The 25369-nt window shown below is 42.0% G+C and overlaps 1 protein-coding gene across 4 annotated transcripts in view; it reads right to left on the bottom strand.

Annotated features, from left to right (window-relative positions):
- Positions 1 to 25369, bottom strand: part of PAPSS1 (3'-phosphoadenosine 5'-phosphosulfate synthase 1) — a 112194-nt gene that overhangs the window by 50935 nt on the left and 35890 nt on the right. For all 4 annotated transcript variants that reach the window (XM_036343825.1, XM_036343814.1, XM_036343830.1 and 1 more), the window contains 4 exons: positions 16786 to 16899; positions 13267 to 13378; positions 11478 to 11683; positions 7410 to 7545 (listed from right to left, as the gene is read on the bottom strand). In XM_036343825.1, the coding sequence (XP_036199718.1) occupies positions 7410 to 7545; positions 11478 to 11683; positions 13267 to 13378; positions 16786 to 16899 (568 nt within the window). The remainder of the gene's footprint in view (positions 1 to 7409; positions 7546 to 11477; positions 11684 to 13266; positions 13379 to 16785; positions 16900 to 25369) is intronic.

The raw sequence follows: 25369 nt of genomic DNA, 5'->3' as shown, positions 1-25369 counted from the left end.
AGGTATTCCATAATCTTGACTTACAGAAAGTACACTGCAAAGCTGCTGAGACCATGAATAAAAGCAAACTTTTTCCTTAAAGAGCCAGAGTGAATATTTTAGGCTTTGCAGGCTATGGGGTTTCTGCAGCAACTATTCAGCCTGCTATAGTGGTGCAAAAAAAGCCACAGACAACGCATAAACAAATGAATGTGACAGTTTTCCAATAAAACTTTACTTAAAAAAACAGCAGTGGGCCAGACTTGGCCTGCAGGCTATACTTTGCTAAATGAAATGTGGCTGATAGAAGTACAATCAGTATTCCAACCCAGCCAGCTGATGTGAGCCAAACTGTGGTCGCAGAAAACAGAGATTGATGTGTGTGAGGAACACAGGGTCATCCATCCTGTCACAGATGGATATAAAAGCTGACACAGACGATCGTGTAGAATAGCAAATGCCAGGTCAGAAAGGACACAATGTGACCAAAAGGGGTTGTGAGTTAACCAGTAGTGTCTTACAGAAACTAGTCCAATGGCACTGTGCAGGACTGATGGGCAGGGCAGAGAGTAAGTGGGTAGAGTGAAGAGACAGCAAAATGAGAAGATGACTATTGCTGCGGAACATGCTCCCCCAATTCCACATAAAGCAAGACTTCCACAACTCTTCTATTCTCTCCACCCACTCAATCTATTCCTCCCCCAGGACCCGGACAGGCTCCTCTGGCAGAGCACAACCTACACACTGGTGAACGGGATCGCACTGTGACAACGGCAAAGACAGGCAATGCCCTGTCCCCCGCCCTCTCCCCATCCTGGTCCCAGTAGCCTGAGGCCCCTGAGCAAGGCTCTGTGTTAGCGACTAGAAAATCTGCATCTGCTGACCAGAACCCGCCCCTACACCCCAGAACATCTCTCTACTACCTCTTAGTGCCCCATGTATACCTCGGGTTGGATTCCTCCCAGCCTGTTGTGCATCGCTGGTCCTCCTCCTCACCCTCTGGGAGCACAGCCCCATCACTCACCTCAGAGACTTAGATCCCTTATCCCTTCCTCGCCCTCACCCTCCACAGGCGATGAAGCACGTGTGCCCTGGATCTTATCAGTAGCTCTCCTTCCCTCACTATCAATGCAACAGCACCCCTTCACCACCTCTTCACAAGGCGTGCGCACGACCTGGCCTCCCTCCCGAATCCAGCCTCCACACCCTGCGACAGCAGGCAGGGCAGGGGGAGACAATCCGTGGCAAGATGAAAATGCCACCTTAGAGACGCTGTCCTGAGGCAGCAGTGAAAGCGGCCCTGCCCCCAGGAGCGTACAATCTGGTCAGAGGAGGAGCAGCTGACATTCACCAACCAGAAAATAATCCCATGTGCAGAAGAATAATACACTTCCTTCAACAGCAACAGGCATCATTAGATCTTTGTTTTCAGAGGATCAGTCTGGTGACTGTGTAAAGGAAGAAAGGATGGAAGAAAAGAACAGGACTGGATTCATACATTCAACCAAGTCCTTCCTGCTCTGTCACGTGGTATGAAGCTCCTGCCAAATCCAAAGGACACGTTCCAGTTTTAAATGCTCCTGGCCTCTCCACTGCTTCTGACATTAAAAAAAAAAAAAAAAAAAAAGAGCAACAACAAAAAACCACTTTCCTAGTTGTTCTCCTTACCCATGCATTTTCACACAGCTCTCATCAGATATGCATGGCATTTTAAATTCTGCTTGGCCACTTTGGTGTAATCACCTGTTTCTGACATCTTGCAGGACCTCTCAGAGCAGCAGGGCTCACTGCTGCATCTGATGAACTTCTTTCCCTACACACTCTTCAAGAAACTCGCCCTTCACCTGGACCCAATTACTCTGCGCACAGATGGCTTCTGTTAGTTGCATCTCTGCGTCCTGACCTTCCAATTCAGCAGTTTAGAGATATTACTGAAATCATTTCAAGATATATTGCTCATTACTGCCCCGCATCCCCTTGTTTCTTCCACCTTCACTATTACTATCACATCACAAGCTAGACGCAGGTCTAGCCCCCCAAACCCATTCCTTTGGCTCTATTTCATGTCTACATAGAGGAGCAGCAGGTAGTACAGAAGTCCCCTCTTCCTCAGCTTAAACACCATATAGCCCAGGAGCCAGCACATCACGGAAAAAAGCACAATCCGACCATTTCCTTCTAGCAGTGGAAAGAGAAGAAGGAATTGGAGAAGGTACTTCTGAGCAAGTGTTGATGTGTGGCAGGGAGAGCAAACAGGGGCCGCGAGCATTGCCTAATGGTGGGAAGAGGGTGAGCACTGACTCCCTGGAGAGTGACAGCGCACGGGTCGCCTCGTCAAACATTATGGCATCAGACCCTGGGACACCGTGCAAAGAACCCGGGTCAGACTCCAGCTCTGCAATTTCTCAGCTGAGTGCCTGCCCATGGACAACTTCAGTGCTCCAAGCGGGACTGTTTTGAGCAACAAATAAGGTGATGAGCAAGAAGTGCTTCTAGTCAGGGGTGGGCAAACTTTTTGACTCGAGGGCCACAATGGGTTCTTAAACTGGACCGGAGGGCCGGAACAAAAGCATGGATGGAGTGTTTGTGTGAACTAATATAAATTCAAAGTAAACATCATTACATCAAAGGGTACGGTCTTTTTTTTTTTTTTTAGTTTTATTCATTTCAAATGGGCCGGATCCGGCCCGCGGGCCATAGTTTGCCCACGGCTGTAGCTCCTCATTACCCTTCCCCCAATTCCTCAGAACTGTGCTTCCCCAGCCAGAGCCTTGGTATGCATCCCAACCACTAAGCCCAGAATTACAACATCTTCCTGTTCCCCGCTTTCAACTTCTGTGCGAAATTGTCCTACCAACAGCTGTAATTAATAAGTTCCCTCTCCCAGTCCTACTCAAGCTTTAATATCTACCACATTATCTACCCCAAAGCTCTCAAAACAGGCACTTCTGCTTCCCCTGAATCAATAAAGTAGCTAAACAAGAGTATTGATGATAATTGTCAAGTTGTTAGAGAGGGGTGTGTGTGTGTGTGTGTGTGTGTTATTTAATGTGTGTTTTTGTGGAAGTTTTTTAAGAGAATTTGAAAGAAGGCTTTGATCTCACTGTCTCTCTCTGGACTGTCATAAATTACTAGTATTTCTTTTACTTAAACTGCTTCTGGGGGGGGGGATCAGTAAGACATAGGCCACTTGAGTAAATATAAACATATTAATTAGAATTCTTCACAAACAGGTACTCTTACATCCCAAAGTATGCAGCCATAAAATGTTTTTCATTCTTAAGACTAGAAATCTTTTCAAATTAAAATTAAAATCAATGTGGAATATAAAGCTTTTTGCCAACTGGGCTCTGTGCTGCTTCCCATCAATTCTCTGTCCTGTGCTTACGTATGCATTTTGTGTGCATGCCTGTGTGTGTGTGTGTGTACATACGTGTGCCTGTGTGCACACGCCTCCAAGATGAGAAACTTTAGCAGGCAACCAGAAGATGGAGGGAGACAAACTTTGCAGGAGCTCTTGCACCATTAGCATCCTGCCTCAGCACTGTGATTCCAGCTGTGCCTACAACTAGCTTCTGGCCACAGCCCCTCCTCACAGCTACAGCTCCTCTTACCAGGCTTCAGAAACAGTTTCCTTCCCGTGCCCTCTCAGGAGTGGTAACACTACCCTAACCTGTGTTCCCTGGGTGCAAAAACATTCCTATGAGTTCCTTTAACTCTGACCATCCTTCTTTAAACACTCACTTTGTTAAATTATGTTCAGAGCCTCCTCTGAGTGTGCTCTGCCTTGACCAGCCGTGGGCAAACTACGGCCCGCGGGCCAGATCCAGCCCATTTGAAATGAATAAAACTAAAAAAAAAAAGACTGTACCCTTTTATGTAATGATGTTTACTTTGAATTTATATTAGTTCACACAAACACTCCATCCATGCTTTTGTTCCGGCCCTCCGGTCCAGTTTAAGAACCCATTGTGGCCCTCGAGTCAAAAAGTTTGCCCACCCCTGGCCTTGACTGAGTCTCTCCTCACCCCACCTCAGGCCACACTCTCTCCAGCTCACTGCCATTCAAGGTCAAGAAAGCCTAGTGCCCTCATAGACAGACCACCTGCTCAGCCTCAGCTCTCACTCATCATTCCCAACATGGCCTAAGATATCCATCTAGTGTCTCCACCCATTCATGTAAAATAGACTTTGTAGTTCAACAGCTCTAAGCTTTCTTAGATTTATTTAGCCCTGGGCTACCACATACTAGCCTGAAGGAAATTATGTCAACTTTTTCCTTTGCAACCTGGCAGGACACCAGTGTTCTGTGTGTAATAAATACTAACTGGCTCTTACTTGGCTTAAGTGAAAGTCATTCTTTCTTTCCAAGATAGAGATCAAGCACCAGTGGTTCAAAGAACCTGCCATCTGGAATCATGTCACTCTGCAATCACTGTGTGGGTGTTAAAGACCTCTCAACCCTTCCAGCTACAGGATGGTCTGAACAGCAAAACCGGTCATGTCGATGTGCACAAGACGACAGCCCACAAGGGACAAGGGATGATCAAAGTTCTTCTAACACTAGGCAAGGAAAAAGAGAGAGGTAAGAAAAAATCCCTAGGTAAGAGAAAAAATAAATATTCCTTGTTTTCTCTCCCTTGAACTACATTTCATCCCCATCAGCAGATGACTTATTACTGGTTTCCTAACAGTGAACAAGAACTACAAAGGGATCGCCTCAGCCTGTTGCTTATTTGCCTTAGTCCTAAAATGGAAAAGTAAACAAACCAACACTCCACGATCTTTGCTGTCGAATATAAGGCTAATAACTGGCCCTTAGCTACTCCAAACAAAGTTGCAATCATTCATTATGCAATAAATTCTCTAACTAATTTAAAATGTTTGGCTCACTAAAGAGTGTAAAACAGATGTCATATTAAAGTCTCTAATTATGAATGATAATTCATTGATAAGACTCCTCAACCATGCCAACAATTAATTTACTAACGTGAATTTTAAATATGAATTCAAGTTTTGGCAAAAAATTAAAGTAAATGAGGTTGTCTCAGCAAGTCCTCCATTAACATTTCCCCATTCGCCAGAAAAAAAGAGAGAAAAATAGGCACATTAAAAAAAACAAAACAAAACAAAAAAAAAAACAAAAAAAAAAAACCTATCAGATGCTTCTGGTTACAAATAAAATAAGAAACAATTAGAAGTGCCGAAATAATTCAAACATGCATTAGGTCTTTGAGTAAGAAATCCAGAGATAGAGGAGTCCAGGGTTGGATCACAAACTCAAACAGTGTAAGATTCTCACAGATCCTCGGCAGTGCACAATGGCTGCCGGAACTCCGGACAGTGCACCTTCACACGGCAGCAACCTAAGCACCTCCTGCTTGGAAGAGAAGGACGGAGAAGATGACCTCAGTTGTAAGCCAGTTTCTTGTCAGGAATGAAAACCTTACCTCTCAGTGGGCAGAATGAACTCAAATACTGACCCTTAATCACATACTGACAAGAGAGTGAGGTGCCATCACTAACTTACATAAAGATATTCCCTGTGACTGGGCCCAAAAATGTTAGCAACAAACAAGATAAATAAGCTGTTGTACAAGCAAGCAGCAAGTGTAGCTTTCAGAGACATTCCTGCACACGTTGTTTAAGCCAAATAATTACTTCAAATTCAAAGGGGGAAAAAAAATCAAGTTTGGAAGGGCTTGGGGTGAGCAATCCTACACTCGATACCCTACAATGTGATGAATGAGGCAGGCTGGGTGAAAACTGTGGGACTCTGAAGAGGGTGTTTGTGGCCTCCGGTTCCTGATCTTATTTTCAAATATTAGCAAAGTACAGTAAAGCTTAAAAATAAACATTCTTTTTCTAACCTTTACACAAATATAGATAACACTAGTTTCACTCACATAACAGCAATTATGACCTTAAGCGCTTACTATGTGCCAGGCATTGTTCACAGTGCCTTAAACATCTTATCTCATTTCACTTTTAAAATAAAATCCTATGCATTAGTATCATCATTGTCCTTACTTTTACCACTGAGGGAATTGAGCCTCAGAAATGAATGCAATTTCCCACAACCACATAACTACTAGGTGGTGAAGCAGGGACAAGACTCCAAATGACTTGCTGGGATCCAGGAGTCATAGAGGCTGAACACAACTGATGAAATGGGTGTTCTTGACCTGATTCCTACAGTCCCTTGGGAGAGAACAAATATAGCTTGGTGGCCAGCTATTTCCTTAAAAAGCAACCATGTTCACCTGACTTTTCTCAGCCATCTCTGCCTGATTTCTACACAGAAAATATATACATATATATTTTTTAAAACACACAAAACAGCACTAACGCTCAGGGCTTAAACATTTCTGTGGAGTGAGAATTAATTAGTAACATGATTATAAGATGCTTCAAAATTCTTCAGATCTTAAAAAAGCCTCCCAACTCCAATGAATGCTTTTGCCTCACATGGCACCGTGGACTTGTGAGTGTAGGGAGAGAAAGAGTATGGGCACACCAGTGTAAACACACCATTTACCTACCTCTATGTAAAAGACCTATGAACAGCAGGTATCTGATATAAAAAAAGCCTCTCCTGGAGTTTTTATAATATATAATCTATAGGCACTCTGCTCTTACTGCTCCACTTCATCCTAATCCAGAAATTTAAAATCATTATTAACCTACTCTTCAACAACCTTTCTGCTATTTAATATCTCTCTCTTTTCCACTGTAAGCTCCTGTCATTTATTTATGGATCTCAGTACTTGGTGATAAACAACAAACATTTGTTGACTGAATAACAAACATGATAAAAGTTCTGTTTTCCTATTACTTTTTGCAGTGACACATTCCACTCATATAAGACATTCTGAGATATAAAGCACATTGATATGAATGAGCTTTTCAAAAAATTTCTCTTCCAAAGTTCTGTTCAGCTTTAATAGGAGAGTTTCAAAATAAACAATTAAAAGATCAATTTGTTATTAGCATTCATCTTCCATGTAGCATACAAAATAATGTTAGATCCAATGATATTTTTCCTTACATATTCCAACTGCTACACTTACCTTTACTCATCATTCTGTGTTACATCTATACATATAAAAGCCTAAGTGACCGAATGACTGAATGACCGGTCGCAATGATGCGCACTGACCACCAAGGAGCAGATGCTTAACACAGGAGCTGCCCCCTTGTGATCAGTGCACTCCCACAGCCAACCTCCCGTGGCCCCTCCCCCCACCAACCAACCTCCCACAGCCCCGATCGGCCCCGATCGCCGGCCAGGCCAAAGGACCCCACCTGTGCACAAATTCATGCACCAGGCCTCTAGTTATTAAATGTTGGGGGGAAAATCTTCTAAACTTTTCCCATCCAACAAAAACCCCCAAATAGCCCCATATTAGGTATTAAGGTCCATGTCGTACCAGCATTCATATCTTTAAACTTCTGCTTTAGTTCAGTAGGAGTAAGACGATACTGATCAAGACCATCATTCCAATAAATTCGGTCCAAGACTTGAAGATCTCCTCCAATCAGCCAATCTCCTTGTTCCATCACCATCTAACGGGAAGAAACAGAAAATAATTGTTTTAAATCAAAACCAAGAGAAAAATAAGGATATTTCTCTCATACAAGCTAACTATGGTTATAAACTTTTACTTTCATCTCAAGGTCAATGGTAAATTCATTTAGCTTAACAACTGAATTGGGATTGAAAATGCTACAGAATTAGAGTATCCTATGTAATAAAATCCTAATATGCAAATTGTACTACCAGGAGTTCAACTGCTCGCTATGATGTGTGCTGACCACCAGGGGGCAGTGTGGAACATGATGGGCTTTGAAGCAGCGCTGGCAGCAGGTGGCAGTGGAGGGGCTGCAGCCCCGATGGGCCCCAACGAGAGCAGGACCACGGTGGGATGGTGGAGCAGGTAAGCAGGTGGCTCCAGGCAAAGGTCGGTGCAAACGGGAGCCAAGGCCACTGCCTGGCTCCTAGGTGCTGAGGAAGCCAGGCGGGGGGCCTGGCCCCAATCGATCGCCCCGTAGGTGGGATGGTGGAGCAGGTGAGGGGGAAGCGCCAGACCATGGAAGGGTGCCAGGCAGGGCTGCGAGGCTGTGAGGCTGTGAGGCTGGGGGTGTGAGCTGGGGCCTGACCCCAGCAGGCCACCCCAAGGGACCCAACCCATGCATGAATTCATGCACTGGGCCTCTAGTATTCTATAATTTCTCAAAGGACTTATGAAACAACTATCCCATTTAAAAACAAAGGGCAAACAAAACCAACATGAATAATTATGACTTTTAAGTAATAAAAATATTCTTCTCGTTGTTGCATGTTGATTAAAAAAATTTGTAACTCTGGATAACCCCTATTTTGTGCTCTCCAATCCTAAACTTTTGAGCAATTAAAGTAATGATGACAGAGTTGGGCACCAAGTCATGCCTTCCACTCTCCACACGACCTCAAATTTCTTACCTTCTCTTGTCCTCTGTCCCTGCATCTGGAAAAGGAAATGCTATTTCCTAGGACGGGTCCCCTCTCCCAGAGCAGCTCAAGCTGGCCCTTCTCCCACGACTGTGGTTTATGTGCTAACGATGTACCTGAACTACTGTAGTCACTTCCGACCTGGTCTTCCTCACCAGAAGGCCCATCCCCTTCCATCAGACCACTCATTCAATAAACATTTACTGAGTAACTGGTGTGTGCCAGGGCTTCTACCAGGCATTGGGAAATACAGCAGAAGAGAGAGAGAGAGAGAGAGAGAGAGAGAGAGAGAGAGAGAGAGAGAGAGAGAGAGAGAGAGAGAGAATATCGATCTTCCTACAATGGAGCTTATGTCACAGTAGGGAAGACAGAGGAGAGACCAGAGAAATATCAGCTGGTACTGAATGTTACAGAGAAAATAAAAAGGGCAATGGAGCCCAGTGCCCTGGGCTACAGTGAGTAACTGCGAAAAAGGAGGCAGTGAAGGCTTCTCTGAGGAGAGTGACATTTAACTTGAGATGAAAAGGAAACAGCCATGAAGGGAAAGCATTTTAGGCAGAGGGATAGCAAGTACAAAGGCCTGGAGCAGCAACAGGCTTTGTCTCTGGGGAACAGAAAGAAAGTTAATGTGGCTGGAAGGTCAGGAAAGGTGAAACCAAGGACAGGAGCAGAGGTAAGAGAAATCAGGAGGACATGTGAGGCCACAGGCACTTGGGTTTTATTCTAACTATAAGGAGCAGTTTACTGACGACTTTTAAAGGATTTGCGTTTTGAGAAGACGCACTCTGGCTGCTTGAGGAGGATAGAAGGTAGTGGGTATGAGAGGAAGCAGGACTCCAGCCAGGTGACGATCACCAGTCTGGCCTAGAAACTGGATAACTCTGGCGGTACCGGTGGGAGTGGAGCTGGGACAGGACATCCCGCACAAGACTGCCAGGCTGAGTTCCTCACAGCACTACCTGGTGATCCTTTCAGGCCCAAACCTGCCGGCGACCTCTTCGTTTGTAGGAAGCATGCAGAGTAGTAGAAAGAACACAGAAGACCCAGGACCGACCTAACCCTGACTCAGGACTGCTGCCTCTGCAGCTCTGGGCAAGCGGAGCCCACCCCAAGGTTCTTCAGGATAAAGAACAACACTGTCTACCTCCGAGGGTCACGGAAAGGACCAACAAACAGGAATGTGGTTTGAGAAGCATAACCACATGTAAATTGTTATTATGACTGATCAAAGTCTTAACAGTTCAGGGTAGAATGGTAAGGCCTCTATCTCCCCAAGGTCCTCTCTCCCACTGACACTGAATCTCTGCCCCACAAGCCTGGAGGGCCACGGCTCTCACAGTCCCCGCCTATCCAAACCCTACTAGGGCCTAAAGGCTGCAGACCAGGTGCCAACTAATACCAAGAAGTCTTACAGATCACTCTTAAAAAATGGTACAAAATATAAACAGCACTCAGATTTGTCGAGTGATTAAAAAATAAATGTCGCTCTACCTAGTTTGGCTCAGTGGATACAGCATCGGACTGAAGAGTCCCAGGTTGCATTCTGGTCATGGACACATACCTCAGTTGCAGGCTCAATCCTGGCCCTTATCAGGGCCCTTGCAGGAGGCAACCAATCGATGTGTCTCCGTCTGTCTCTCCCCTCCCTACCACTTTTCCTAAAAATCAAAATATCCTCAGATGAGGATTAACAAACAAACAAATAAATAAATAAATAAATAAATAAATAAATATCTCTTCATCAAATTCATATGAAAAGTACCCTCTAGTGCCCTAGCTGGTTTGGCTCAGTGGATAGAGCGAGAGCCTGCGGACTGAAGGGTCCCTGGTTCGATTCTGATCAAGGGCACATGCCTGGGTTGTGGGCTCCATTACCAGTAGGGGGCGTGCAGGAGCAACTGATCAATGGTTCCCTCTCATCATTGATGTTTCTATCTCTCTCTCCCTCTCCCTTCCTCTCTAAAATCAATAAAAATATATTTTTAAAAGATAAATGAGATATTAAGAAAAAGTACCCTCTAGTGATACAGGCTACATAGTATGTGAAGCTCTCATACCAATAACCACTATTTGCTATGATTATGGAAGATGGCTTTGACGCCCAAAGTGATCTAGATTAAAACAGACCCTCATCCCACCTATTACCTGCATAATTTTGGTCGAGACATTTATCCCCTATAAGTCTCACTTTGTCCATATGTCCAAAGGATATGCCACCGTCCTACAGGTTTGCTATGTGACTCAAAGAATTTACATGAGCATGTTCTGTAAGCCATGTTACTTGTTACTATTAACTGTAAAATTTAATTTTGAAAGAATAACTGACACCATCACTAGTTCAACCTCCTTATTTTCTAAGAAAATATATCCCATTTTTTAAAAGTTACCACTTTTTGTCCTTCATGAGACAATAAAATGAGATTTAGCACATTTCCAATATCTAAACAGATGTTACAGAAATTTTCTAGATAAAGTTATTACAATTTCACTTAGTTTTTTTTAATGCTCAAAGTGTACTTTAAAACACATAACTAGTAACAGAGGTTTTACTTCAATGATAATATTTCACATATAAAGTACACAAGGCACTTTGGGGAGACTAATTATATTTCACTGCTTCCATTCCGGAAACACAATGTTCAATTAAAAACCCAGACAAGACAAAACCATCCTGACCTCCCGTCCTACCTGTAAGTGCATGATTAATGTCTGTTCCACCACCAAAAGTTAGGAGGCCCGAGCGTACAGCCTGTGCTTGCGTGTCCAGCACCAGCATCTAGCTCGGTGCCTCGTGTACAGTAGATGCTTAAACAGTTACTGAACAAATACTTATCTGGACCAAGTGACAAGACCATATGCTCATCACACTAATCTAAGATTCAGTCTCGCTTCTGCAAAACATTAACAATTTCAATGGAATCACCAATATACAGGTAATGCCCACATTTTCAGCACAAACATTATTTGTAATAAATCAAGATAAAATGCAGCAAAGTCTGTACAGGACCTTGATGTAGGGGTGGTTCTTGCATGTCGTTCCCCACTGTCGGGCACAACGCTCCTCCTTCCTGTGCTCAAAAAACTCTGGATTGCGAAGAATAGCCACACGGCGGCCCTCATACATCAGAGCAAATGCCGTACAGCCATCCAGCCTCTCTTTATCTTCATGAGTCGCTGACAGAACTATAGGCACTGACAAGTTAATGACACCCCCTGCAGGGCACAAAGGAACACACAGCTTGGATTACTCAACAGGCCTCACGTGTCCACATCTCACTTCGGTGGACACTAATAATGTTGAACTGATGCCTGGCACAGAAAATCAGGAGACAGAATAAGCAACAGAGGCTAAAAAACCAGCAAAAATTAAGAAAATCAACAGTGTGTGTAGCAATACTCACAACAATTCATGAAATTGTCTTTTGGGGGAAAACTATGGGATAGAATCACAGAAGTAAAAGAAACTGTTTAACAAGTAAAACTCAGCTGGTTACGTTTAACATCACCAATAATATACTGAACACCTCCAATATATGAATAAGATAAAGCACCATGGTTCAGGGCCTTTTTAAAAAGAAAGTTAATCCGTGCTGACTACCTTTTGAGTGGCAAGTTGGTTAAGAATACTTGAGTATACATGGGTATCCTTGAGACAGGAAGACAAAAACACCCAAAAAGGTTTTTGTTACTTGGTTTTTAGTCAGAATTGAACCCATGTTGGCTATCACTGGCCAAGACACAAAGGCAGTGAGTAATCAGTGCTCCTTTTAACTCAAAATGTGTCCCACTGAGACCAAAGGCACATTCTCAGTTCCCAACCTTTCAAGCTCTAAACGGTTTTTTTCCTACTCATCATGCACAGATTAGAAAAATAAAATGCACTCTCAGATTCCTATGTGGATCTTATTTACACACCAAATAGAAACCATACTTTTCTGGGAAATCATGGCATGACTTCTTTGATAACTGCTTGGCTGTTTTAAAATTACCACCACCAGGTACAGTCCAAATTGTTGCACCAAACCCAAGACTAAATCAATACTCAAGACACAGTCCATAAAGATTTTACTATTAGTTCCAAGGAAGAAAATCGAAGAGCAATATTTAATCCTTACGTGCCTGTGATAACATTTCTCTGGAAGAATGATCAGAAATTACATTTTGTAATATCTATTTCACTCCTCAGTTAAAAGAAGTCATAATACAGAAGGGTGTGGTAACAATTGAGGAGGGTTCTGTAACATGGAACAACAGTATTTTCTTTGAGGTAGCAAATTAATCTTACCAACAGTATACAGAGTTTAAGGTAGCTGAATTATAATTACAATATACTGAACATCAATTTCTTTGGCAATTTTTTTGAATGTTTTAAAGAATAGGAAGAACCATCCTTTCAACCACCTATTTCAGGACTCCTAAACTTGGACTCCCTGGCTGCTTACTAGAAGGCCTGGCTTAAGCACAGGCTTCCATATAGCACAACTGAGTGTGTGCACTTTTCAGGGACACGAAAATGATCAGGTGGCTATGGCACAGGGAAACTATTTGCTTTTGAAATTCTTTTCATCCCTAATCCTCAGGTTTTCCTTCTCTCCATGCAATAAATCACAATCGGGGAAACAAAAATGAAAAACAGATCTCACTATCCACTTAAATGTCTAGTGCTGATATAACTTAGTCTTGAAACACTACCTTCATTAAGGCGGTACCACTACTCCCTATAAACAGTGATGAATCCCTACAACTGTGCAATATCTCTTCCACATTCAATATACTATAGAAGGCAAATGTCTTACCATCCAGAAGACAATCAAAATGAAGACACTGCAGATACTCCCTCTCTCGCATAAAGCCATTCAGTGGGGTGGCCCAACCTTCTGCCAAAACCTGCACCCACTGCATGTCCACCTAGTAAATGAGAAAGGAAAATTTTCTATGTCATGTACTTGTGAACAAAAGCAGTAATGGCCTTTAGGAATTTAATTTTGAAAGTGATGGAAACAAACATCTCAAGAATGATTACGGATTATACAAGTCTAATAATTAAGGGCACTAGAAAAATACGCGTTTTTCCGAGTAAGTTTAAATAACATCAGACTTGCAAGCATTTCCAATAAGGAAAGCAGCTCCTAAAGGGGCTCTCAAATATTAATATGTATACTGGGAGGCTTGTTAATATGAAGAAAGCTCCACCCGCCTCCCCGATTCAGTCAGTTTGCTGTAGGGCCCTAGAATTTATATTTTTAACAGTTTCCAGGAAAATGTTGGCAATGATGTCTGAAAACTATACTCTAACAACCACTGTCCTAAACTAAAACTTCAGATAAAAATAGTCCTTTACCAGTAACAGAGCACCCTTCATTTTACAAAGACTTCTAGTATAGCCCATTAGAATGTTAAAGAAATGATCATCTTGCCCTAACTGGTTTGGCTCAGTCGCTAGAGTGTCGGCCTGCAGACTAAAAGGTCCCAGGTTCGATTCCGGTCAAGGGCATGTACCTTGGTTGCAGGCACATCCCCAGTGGGGGGTGTCCAGGACACAGCTGATCAATGTTTCTCTCTCATTGATGTTTCTGATTCTCTACCCCTCTCCCTTCCTCTCTGTAAAAAAATAAATTTTTAAAAAAAAGAAAGAAATGATCATCTTTGTATCATTAAAGTAAGCTGGGTATGCTCATTTTTAACTGGTGCTGTATATATGTAACAGTGGTTCTCAAATGAGAAAAGATGAAGCACCTGGCCAAGTAAAATGTTGCTTACTATTTATTTCCAAAGTAGGTTGGCCAATGTGTCCCACTGAAAAATCAAATTCCTCTTCTTCAATTCAAAGGAAAAATTATATTCATGCACCAAATTAATTTCAAGTTTTCATCTTATTAGTTTTCCCTGCACCTTTGACCAAGGACACTCTTTGTCTATAGTAGAATCCAGTTCTAGAAGGTATCTATTAGGCAATAAATGTGCCCCCCTGAAAATCATGTCAAAGCCCTAAACCGCGCCCCCCCCCCCCCATGTGAGTAGACACGGAGATAGGGCCTATGAGGTAGTGACAATGGCCAAATAAGGTTATAAGGGTGGGTCTTAATCCAATAGGTTAGCAGCCCTAATAAGAAGAGGAAACCAGAGTTCCCTCTCTCTACCCTGTGAGGATATGATGAGAAGGCTATTGTCCTTGAGCCAAGAAGAGAACCTCACCAGAAATCAAATCAGCCAGTGCCTAGATCTTGGACTTTCCTGCTATTTAAGCCATTCGGGCTACCGTATTTGTTAGGGCAGACCAAGCTAATACACTATCTGACTGTGCATGGAGTTTTTAATTAATTATTTTTCATACTGATGTGCAGAGAACAAACCACTGTATTAAAGAAAAGTTTACATTTAGAAAAGGCTACTGTCCTTCTAGGTTCTCAAGTTTGACTGACGTGGATTCATGTTCATTCACTGTCATTCTTCTTCTGTGCATGTGTGTGTGTGTGTGTGTGTGTGTGCGCACGCGCGCACACGCGTGACTGTGTTCATTCTGCGCAAAGTCATCAGTTCCTTTACAGTGGGTTTTGTCAGCTTCCCGAGCGGCTCTGCTCTCTGACTCTGAATGTTTGTACTCCCAGCATGCCTTGGCTTCTGGTCAGAGACCCAATCATGCAAAGCACATTGGATCATCTACTCCTATCAGAGATTTGAAAAACTATGTACTCGGAAAGTCTTTCTCCAAGCTCAGAAGTTTGGTTTTTTCTCTTTCTCCTTACTTTCAGATTTGGCACTTCGCTGGGTGTGTGGAATTTTTACCTTACTAAAAGAAAGACTGGAAAATTCTACTTCTAGTCCAGGTTCTTACTCCTTAATATCTGTTTTTATAGTATACCTAATGATAAGATTTAAATTCTCTAAAATTTGAAACTGATCTATCCTATATATTAAAAGGGTAATATGCAAACTAACCCTAACAGCAGAACGACTGGGAATGACTGGTCACTATGACACACACTGACCACCAGGGGACAGATGCTCAATGCAGGAGCTGCCTGCCCCCTGGTGGTCAGTGCGCTCCCACAGGGGGAGCTCTGCTCAGCCACAAGCCAGGCTGACAGCTGACAGCGCAGCGATGGTGGTGGGAGCCTCTCCCGCCTCCTCAGCAGCACTAGGGATGTCCAACTGCAGCTTAGGCCTGCTCCCCGCTGGCAAGTGGACATCCCCTGAGGGGTGCCGGGCTGCCAGAGGGATGTCTGACTGCCAGCTTAGGCCCAATCCCCTGGGGAGCAGGCCTAAGCCAGCAGGTGGACATCCTCTGAGGGGTTCCAGACTGCAAGAGGGCATAGGCTGGACTGAGGAACGCCCCCCCCCCCCGAGTGCACAAATTTTTGTGCACCGGGCCTCTAGTATATATATAAAAGCCTAAGAGACCATTATAACCAAACAACCAGAATGACTGGTCAACCAGTCGCTATGATGCGCACTGAACACCAGGGGGCAGGTGCTCAATGCAGGAGCTGCTCCCTGGTGGTCAGTGTGCACCCACAGCCAACCTCCTGCAGCCCCTCCCCAGGCCAGCCAACCTCTCACAGTCCCTCTCCCTCCAAGCCAGCCAATCTCTCACGACTCCATTCCCCCACCCCCCGCCAGCCAACCTCCCGCGGCCCCTCCCCCCCGGCCAGCCAACCTCCCGCAGCCCCTCCCCCCAGCCGGCCAACTTCCCACGGTCCCTCCCTCCAGTCGGCTGGACCCCCAATAGGCCTCAATCGCCGGCCAGGCCGAGGGACCCTAACTGTGCACAAATTCGTGCACCAGGCTTCTATTAAATTATAATTTCCATTGTCAGCATATCTAGTTTAACTAAGCAGTTTTTTTATTGGGAAAATACTCAATGATATCATTAGAGTTAAGATATACAACAGAAATATTCTTAATAATATAAGAAAGGGAGACTCAGGATTTTTGCAGGGGATTGGGAAACATGTTTAAAGAAAAAAATGTTCATTTTTTAAATTAATTAATTATTAATTTAAATAAGTTAGTGCAGATTAATATTTCTTAATCTTTTAGATCCCAGTTCTGATAAGCCTAAAAATCTTATATAATCTTTGTTCTTTGATATTTAAAATAAATAAATATTATGACTAAAAAAAAAAATCAAAGCCATGATAATTTAGGGATATGGCTTTACAAATTAAAATTAAGCACATTTCCCACCCTGGAAATTGTGATACACAGCACAACTAACCATGCCCTCACACACAACTATAAAACCACAAATTTTATAGACTACCAACTGTACCTAAGGCCATAGTACTTGATATGAAAAGTAACAAAGTACTTACTTTATTAATTTTCAATGCTGGTAGTGTTTCTGCATCTGTTTTTGCCAAATGAAGTTTATTTTCTGGCACATACAGTTCTTTTACTTCATAAGAGGCATCTACAGGTACAATATCCTATACAAAAACAAAAGTACAATAAACTGTTGAATTTTAGCGTTCTTCAAGGTTACCTTAATGAAGAAAAATTAAAATTTCAAAATAAGACTTTTAAAAAGAAGTATAAAAGAGCGTTTTGAATGCTGTCCCTCTCCAGTCAATTTTCCAAATGTCAGTTGGTCTACCCTCAAGCTGATAAAATCCCCCATACAAGAAGTCACTATGCATAATGTTCCATTATATAGTGAGGAAGAAATTCCTAGAATGTACCATATACCTTCAAAATCAGGCACCTGCAGAGAAGATATGACCTCAAAGAGGTAATGATAAAAAGAATTTGGAAACAAACCAAAAAAAATCCACTTAAACATAATCATTATTATCCTTAACATGTCATGAGAACATGACACTGAAGCCACCTTTTCAGTAATATGGCACAATGTTCCACCACTTCGGGCGTGAGAAACAGCACTTTTGATCCCATATGAAATGTAGTCTGGAAATTTTATGCAAACTCCAGGTACTCATTTATATAACACTAGAGGCCCAGTGCACAAAATTCATGCACTGGTAGGGTCCCTAGCAGTTGCCAGCTGCCGGCCAGGTACTCCCTCCCTTCCCACCGGCCGCCTGCAGAGGCCTCCCTCCCTTCCCCTGGCCAGCTCCACCCCCTGGTTGAACTCTTGAACAACTCCCAGTCGAGGGGACAATTTGCATACTATGCTTTTATTATATAAGATGGGATTAGGACAGTCTTTAGCCTCATTTATCCTGCAAGAACACTTGTGTAATTATCACAACATAGACACTCATATGCTGCTCACAGGTGATCATTACAAGGCTTGGTCACATTTATCATACTCCTGGGAATAATTACTAAATGTATGTAATTACTTTAAATTTTTTAAGCCAAATCTATCAAGTAACATTGATAAGCATATAAAACTGGCACTGATTAAAAGCTTTTCATACATTTATCTCATCCGAACGATACTTTGTTATTCAAAATAAAGTAGGTAATTCTCAAGAGAATGATAAGACAAGCCATTGGCAAGGAGAAAGTATTTGCAAAATGATATACAAGGAACGCTTAAAACTCAACAACAATAAGAAAACCCATTCAAAAACTGGGCCAAATATCAGAACAGACACCTCACCAAACAAGATATATGCATAACAAATAAGCATTTGAAACAATGTCTACATCCTATGTCATCAAGGAAATTAAATTTAAAACAAAAGTGAGATACCACTATAGACCTATTAGAATGGCCAAAATCCAAAACACTGACAATACTAAAAACTAGTGAGAATGCAGACCAACAGAAACTGTCATTGCTGATAGGAATGTCAAGTGATAGACCCGGTGGAAGACAATTTGTTGGTTCCTTACAAAAGTAAATATACGGTTATCATACAACCCAGCAATTGTGCTCCTTGGTATTTACCAAAATAAGTTGAAAACCTATGTCCACACAAAAACCTGCACACAGATGTTGATAGCAGCCTGATTCATAATTGTCAACACTTGAAACAACTGAGAAGTCCTTCAGCAGATGAATGAATAAACTGTGGTACATCCAGGCAATGGAGTATTACTCAGCATTAAGAAACAATGAGCTAGGTAGCCATGAAAAAACAGGCTGGACACTTAAATGCATATTACTAAGTAAAAGAAGACCATCTAAAAAGGCTACATACCGTATACTTCTAACTATGTGACATTCTGGAAAAGGCAAAACTCTGATGGTAGTAAAAAAGATCAGTGGTTGCCGGGGCTGGGGGCAGGGGGAGGGTGGAGGGCAAGATGAATAGGCAGAGCACGGAGGATTTTCCAGGGCAGTGAAACGATTCTGTATGATACTACAATGGTGGATACATGTCATCATTCATTTGTCAAAGTCCACAGGATGTACAACCCTAATGGAAACTGTAAGCTATGGGTGACAATGATGTGTCAATGAGGTTCATCAACTGTAACAAATGGACCACTCTGGTGAGGGATGTTGTCAGCAGGAGGCGTGCTCGGTGGGAGCGGAGCAGGGGGCATATGGGAACTCATTCTCTGTACTTTCCATTCAATTTTTCTGTGAACCTAAAACTGCACTATAAAGTCCATTTAAAAAAAAAAACATTAACAAAAAGTTATTCAAAATAAATATTAATGGAAAACCAGGTTTTTTAAGGACACTCCCTACTATTTTTCCTAAGGAATACGTTTGAGAAGAAACTTCAACTTATATTTGGACTTACATTAATATCTTGTGTAGAGAATAAAAGCAGGGTCAGCTATGCATATCAAAGCTAGATAACCTCATGAGAGGTATGGGTGCCACTACTCAAGCAATCCCTGTGAGTTCTGAGCATCTAGAAACAATTATTCTACAAGATAGTTCAGCTCTGGCTAAATCATGTGCCAAAATCAGGCTACTCCTATGGGTAAATTCTGGTGTTTCTCATCATAAACCCAAGATTAAATAAGAAGAATAAACATGAAGGGAAAATAAAGACAGAATAAAATTAAAAGAGAAGAAATAAGGAAACACTGTTTGCTGCCATACCAAGTTCAGCCAGTAGATTGCTCCTGGAGCACAGACATGAAGGGCACTTTCTGCAGGCCCCTTATTGGCTTCCATCCCCCTTCCAGTGCTCACAGGAGGAAAGTGGAAACGTGTGTGTGTGTGTGTGTGTGTGTGTGTGTGTGTGTGTGTGTGTGTGAGAGAGAGAGAGAGAGAGAGAGAGAGAGAGAGAGAGAGAGAGAGAAACCCTGCACAGCACAGGACACTTCATTAACCTTCCAGACAAGGGGTGGGGAACCTTTTTTACTGCCAAGGGACATTTAGATATTTATATCATTCGTGGGCCATACAAAATTATCAACTTAAAAATTAGCCTGCTATATTTGGTCAAATATTTATTTAACTCACCCCTAATGCTTTGGCAGGGCCAGACCAAATGATTTCCTGGGACTTATATGGCCCAAGGATGGGACATTCCTTACACCTGTTCTAGACCCTCTTTTGCAATTAAACATCCAGCAGGTACCCACAGCTGAAGGTGTTCATTATTTCTACTGATGGTACCAGGGGTCCTCAAACTTTTTAAACAGGGGGCCAGTTCACTGTCCCTCAGACCGTTGGAGGGCCGGACTATAGTTTTAAAAAAAAACTATGAACAAATTCCTATGCGCACTGCACATATCTTATTTTGAAGTAAAAAAAAAAAAAAAAAAAAAAACGGGAACAAAAACAATATTTGTATTTGCATGTGGCCCGCGGGCCGTAGTTTGAGGACCCCTGCAAAGACTATGTCAGGGCATTAAAGAACACTGGAAAAGGAAGAAAGCTTCATCCGCTGCCTCTGTCTTCTCTTTGTAGATATAAATACCAAACAACTTTGGATGACTGAGACGTGTCATTTCCAATGAACCCAGGTAAAGAGGACATGTCTTAAGTTTTGCTGAGGGGGTCACTTCATTGTGCACCCGAAGAGAAAATTACATACAGAAAAGACTCTTCCTTCTCTCTAACAAGAGAAATAGATTCTCTTAATCTAGTCCATTCTGTGCTTCTAACTCCAGGAATCATTTTAATACATTTATTACACATAATACATCAATACATGCACTTAAATGCACTTAATACATTTTTAAAGTAAAAAATAGCAGTAAAAAAAAATTGGAAATGAGAAAAACACATTACCCTGTACATGGTTATCATTATCATTTCTGTGTATTCCCTTCCAACTGTTTTTGCCCATAGGCACATTACAGGGCAATTAATAGTTTCAGCGGTCTGTACAAAGCCTATTACTTCATCAATTACAAAATAAAAATTCAGGATCAACTTTTCCTGGAAAAATAATGTAATGTGCATTAAGTGAACTGCACACACACCCTATATGTTCAATTAGCTTTTTGGATCTGTAAAGCTCTCATAGATGTCATGAGACATACACATTTTCCCAGCTGCAAAACAAAGAACTAAAACCCTCCAGACTGGAAACAAATGCTAAAATTTACTTAAGTTACATATAAAAGTCTGACATTCATTAGGACTTTTATGAGGAGGAGTATGGCAAAACAGAATTAAACTTAAATATTTACATTAATCACAAAACATTAGGGACAAACCATCTTCAAAACTAAAAAGAGATTCAAGAAAGCCATAGGGGTGTGCAGGCCATTATGTCTGATGTTTGTATCTAAGATCCAAGTTCAGATTCTAACAGTGCAACCTTGAACAGGTTACCTAATATCTCGAACCTGCCTCCTCAGTGGCTTAAAAATATTTTTCTATAATATATTTTTATTGATTTTAGAGAGGAAGGGAGAGGGATAGAGAGAAACATCAATGATGACACAGAACCTAGACACAGAACATGGCAAAAGATCCTGGACAGAAACTGGCAACAGAACCTAGAGACAGAACCTAGCAAGAGAACCTGGCTTAAGAACCTAGAGACAGAACCTGGCTACAGAACCTGGATAGAACATGGCAAGAGAACCTGACTAGAACCTGGTGACTGAACCTGGCTGGAGAACCTGGACAGAACCTGGCTGGAGAACCTAGCGAGGGAACATGGCTACAGAACCTGACTGGAGAACCTGGAGAACCTGGCTGGAGAACCTAGCAAGAGAACGTGGACACAGAACCTGGCTGGAGATCCTAACCAGAACTTCGCTGGAGATCCTGAACAGAACTTGGCTGGAGAAACTAGACAGAACCTGGCTGAAGAACCTGGCCACAGAACCTGGCTACAGAACCTGGATAGAACATGGCAAGAGAACCTGACTAGAACCTGGTGACTGAACCTGGCTGGAGAACCTGGACAGAACCTAAAACCTAGCGAGAGAACATGGCAAAAGATCCTGGACAGAACCTGGCTACAGAACTTGGCTGAAGAACCTGGCTACAGAATCTGGCGACCGAACCTGACTGGAGAACCTGGAGAACCTGGCTGGAGAACCTAGTGAGAGAACCGAACCAGAACTTGGCTGGAGATCCAAACCAGAACTTGGCTAGTGATCCTGGCTAGGCTGCTGATCAACTGAACGCTGTCTCCGTGTCATTCTTTCTTCGCCGACTCCGTCCACACCTTTGGGGACCTCTGGACCTGCTGGGGTTGGACCCCAGCAATAGACAGTTTTGTTAGAGCAGTGTTGCTCAAGTCTTTGAACTTCTAAGTTACATGCTCCAAATCACATTGATCTACTGTCAATAATTTTTTTTCAAAGCAAATGAAAATCATCTGACTTGCAAGAGAGGATACAACTTGTAAGTGTTCCCCCCACCCCCTAGACGGGGTTTCCTTAACTAAGTGCAATAAAGCAGAGAGGTTTTATAATTTAAAAAAAAAAAAAAAAAAAAAAAAAACATCAATGATGAGAGAGAATCATTGATCAGCTGCCTCCTACACGCCCCCTACTAAGGATCGAGCCTGCAACCCAGGCATGTGCCCTTGGCTGGAATCGAACCTGGGACCCTTCAGTCCGCAGGCTGCCGCTCATCCACTGAGCCAAACCAGCTAGGGCAGCTTAAAAATATTTATTGATTTATTTCTTTCAGGGCCATTGTGACAATTAAATGACTAAAGTATCTGAACTGCAGGGTTAATATTTACTGAATGCATTCTATAATAGCAGTGTTGTCCTAGGAACTTCATATGAATTAATGCATTTAATCTCCATACACTTCTATCTATGACGGTATTAGAAACTATTGCTAAAGTTTTTACAGATGAGGACACTGAGGCTCAGGAGAAAGGTTAGTAACTTGTCTCAAATTCCTGCTATATTGTCTTTCACTGCAGTTAACACACAAAAAATACTCAATAAATAGTTATTGTAGTTTGCTTGCTACATGCCAGACACAGTCCTAAGCACTGGACACATATTAGCTCTTAGAATCATCAGTACAATTCTGAGGCAGGCAGGCACTATTGTTTCTCATTTCACAGACAAAGAATTATAATTACAGCCCTAACCGGTTTGGCTCAGTGGATAGAGCATCAGCCTGCGGACTCAAGGGTCCCGGGTTCGATTCCGATCAAGGGCATGTACTTTGGTTGCGGGCACATCCCCAGTGGGGAGTGTGCAGGAGGCAGCTGATCAATGTTTCTCTCTCATCGATGTTTCTAACTCTCTATCCCTCTCCCTTCCTCTCTGTAAAAAATCAATAAAAAAAATATTTAAAAAAAAAAAGAATTATAATTACAGAAAGAAGGGTATTATCCGAGGTGTATAGCGAATTGGTAAGTGTTGGAACTGAGGTCCCAGTACTATTCTCCTCAAAAAAAAAAAAAAAATCCAAAACAAACAAACAAAAACCCGTTACTGTTTCTCCCATAAAAAACTAAATTATAAAACATTTTCTCACAAGATATTCTTGATTTATTTTCATGAGTTCATTAAGCATTGATAATTCCCAGGGTTTCCGGTCAGCATGTGATATTTCTGTGTCAGTAAAGTTCTTGACAAAAAGTAAAGATATCTCAACATGTCAGTTAGGCCTAAACATTTCTATGCGAATGATTTTCAACCAGCTTTTTCAAATCCCATCATTGTAAATAAAATGAAAACCTCCCTTCCAACCACTCTAGTCCCCTTAGAAATTCGAAACCACAATCCAGCCTGGGAACAAATGACACAGGGACTCCAAGGAAGAGAAGCATTCCATTCTCAACTTCATTGATACGACAACTCTGCATAAAGCTTTTGTTGCCATCTCTGAAACCTGTATTACTGTAAGGAGGGAATACCTTTTTGATGTTGTGCTGGGATTGACTACTCTCCCTCTCCTCCACATGTACCACTGATAATGGTCAACCATCTTGGAGGGTCAGAGAACAGCATCCTGCAGACCAATCTTTGATCTTCGTTGGAAGCCACAGGGCATTTTTAGCTGGTTTCCTAAACCCGCATCACTAGACTCAGGTCACAAATACTGATGAAGAGCAGCAGTACATGGTGCTCTATGCGATGCCCCTCGTGCCTGGGTCTGCACTCCCTGCCTCCACCCTGGAATCGCCCCTCTCCAGAACGCCACCACTTGGGAAGGCTCACCAGGTATGTGAATCAATTCCCTCTGAAGAGATGTTCAAAGTAGAACTGAGAACTAACAAATGTATACACAATCCTGTCTTGTTTCCTTCCAACCAGGCCCAGAGTTTAAGAGCAAAGGCATAAATAATTTGTGAGCAAATCTAAGTGTCTCCAAGAGAATTACTTTGAACATGAAAGGGTAGCATTTATATATACTATTAGTGCAACCAAATTAATTTGTTAATGTTTTGTGCATGAATAAAGCCATAGGTTTAGCATGAAAACACAGTTAGTAATGTCCTGCTTTATATGTATAAACATAGATGCTATAATCACTTTGTTTTCAAGAAATAGAAAATGTTTTCCTATTTTTGAGTCAAAATAATATTTTCATTACAAGCATTTCACAAAATTCTTCTTTTCAAAATTCACACCCAGCAATATTTTTAAATGAATTTTAGCCTCACAACTTAGACACAAAATTCTTCTGATGCCTAACCAATACCAAAGTGCAAGTTCAAAAGGTTGCTACTGTTCCCCTCCTCGGAAAAGATTCATAAAGTGAATATCTTTTGCAATTAGCATCAACATAACAGCACGAATGGAGACGAACATGGAACATTTGCTTACAGGAAGCAAGTTCTATGTAGACTAGGTGTACAGAGAACTATCAGGAATGCAAAAAGAATTTTCAAATGCAGACAGCCAGTTCCTCGCACATTCTAGTGACAATAAACCTTTTTAGTCTCCAAAACTAGGGCTAAACTTCTAATAGGAGCAAAACCACCTCGAAGTAGATAACGGGTCTGGACAACAGAAGGATGTCCCTGCCACACAAGCTTCCCATTTTATTTGGGATTCATCAGGATTTCCGGAGACATAGTCAGCCATTCGAAAACAATGTGTCCTTCAAATGGTACATCTAAGACCCTTGATTTCAGGAAATTTACTGTTTAACACAAAAACATCATAAGCCAGGCCAGGAGGAGCAAGTGCCTGCACACCTAAATCCCTCATCTAATCTTCAGAGCTCTGCAGCATTTCAGGGTAAAGGAAGATGAGGGGTGATCCTAGGAGTCCCCCTAATTAAGGGGTCAGGACACCATTCATATGCTACCAATGAGGTAGGTTCAGAGGCTATGAATGTTTAAATATTTATTTTAAAATGTAACATGAGTACTCAAGAGATTTTTTGCTTGACTGATTACACGTACTCTAAGATCTAACATGCACTATATCCATATTTTTGTTCAAAGAGACAACTGTTTCTTTTTACCTGGAAACTGGAAGACAGAAAAATAACATTCACTACCTGAAAATGCATAGTAGCTCTTACCTTCTCCTTTAAATAAATTTTCTGTACTTTTTTCTTGAGCCAAGTCTGCTCAACAGATTTGAACATTAGAGCACATTCGTATTTTTATGTAAATATGAAATGTCTATTAT

The sequence above is a fragment of the Myotis myotis genome, unplaced genomic scaffold (genome assembly GCF_014108235.1).
Source record: "Myotis myotis isolate mMyoMyo1 unplaced genomic scaffold, mMyoMyo1.p scaffold_m19_p_1, whole genome shotgun sequence".
In the NCBI taxonomy this organism is placed as follows: Eukaryota; Metazoa; Chordata; class Mammalia; order Chiroptera; family Vespertilionidae; genus Myotis; species Myotis myotis.
The sequence above is the reverse complement of the archived record's forward strand: the minus strand, read 5'-3'. Positions and strand labels throughout refer to the sequence as shown.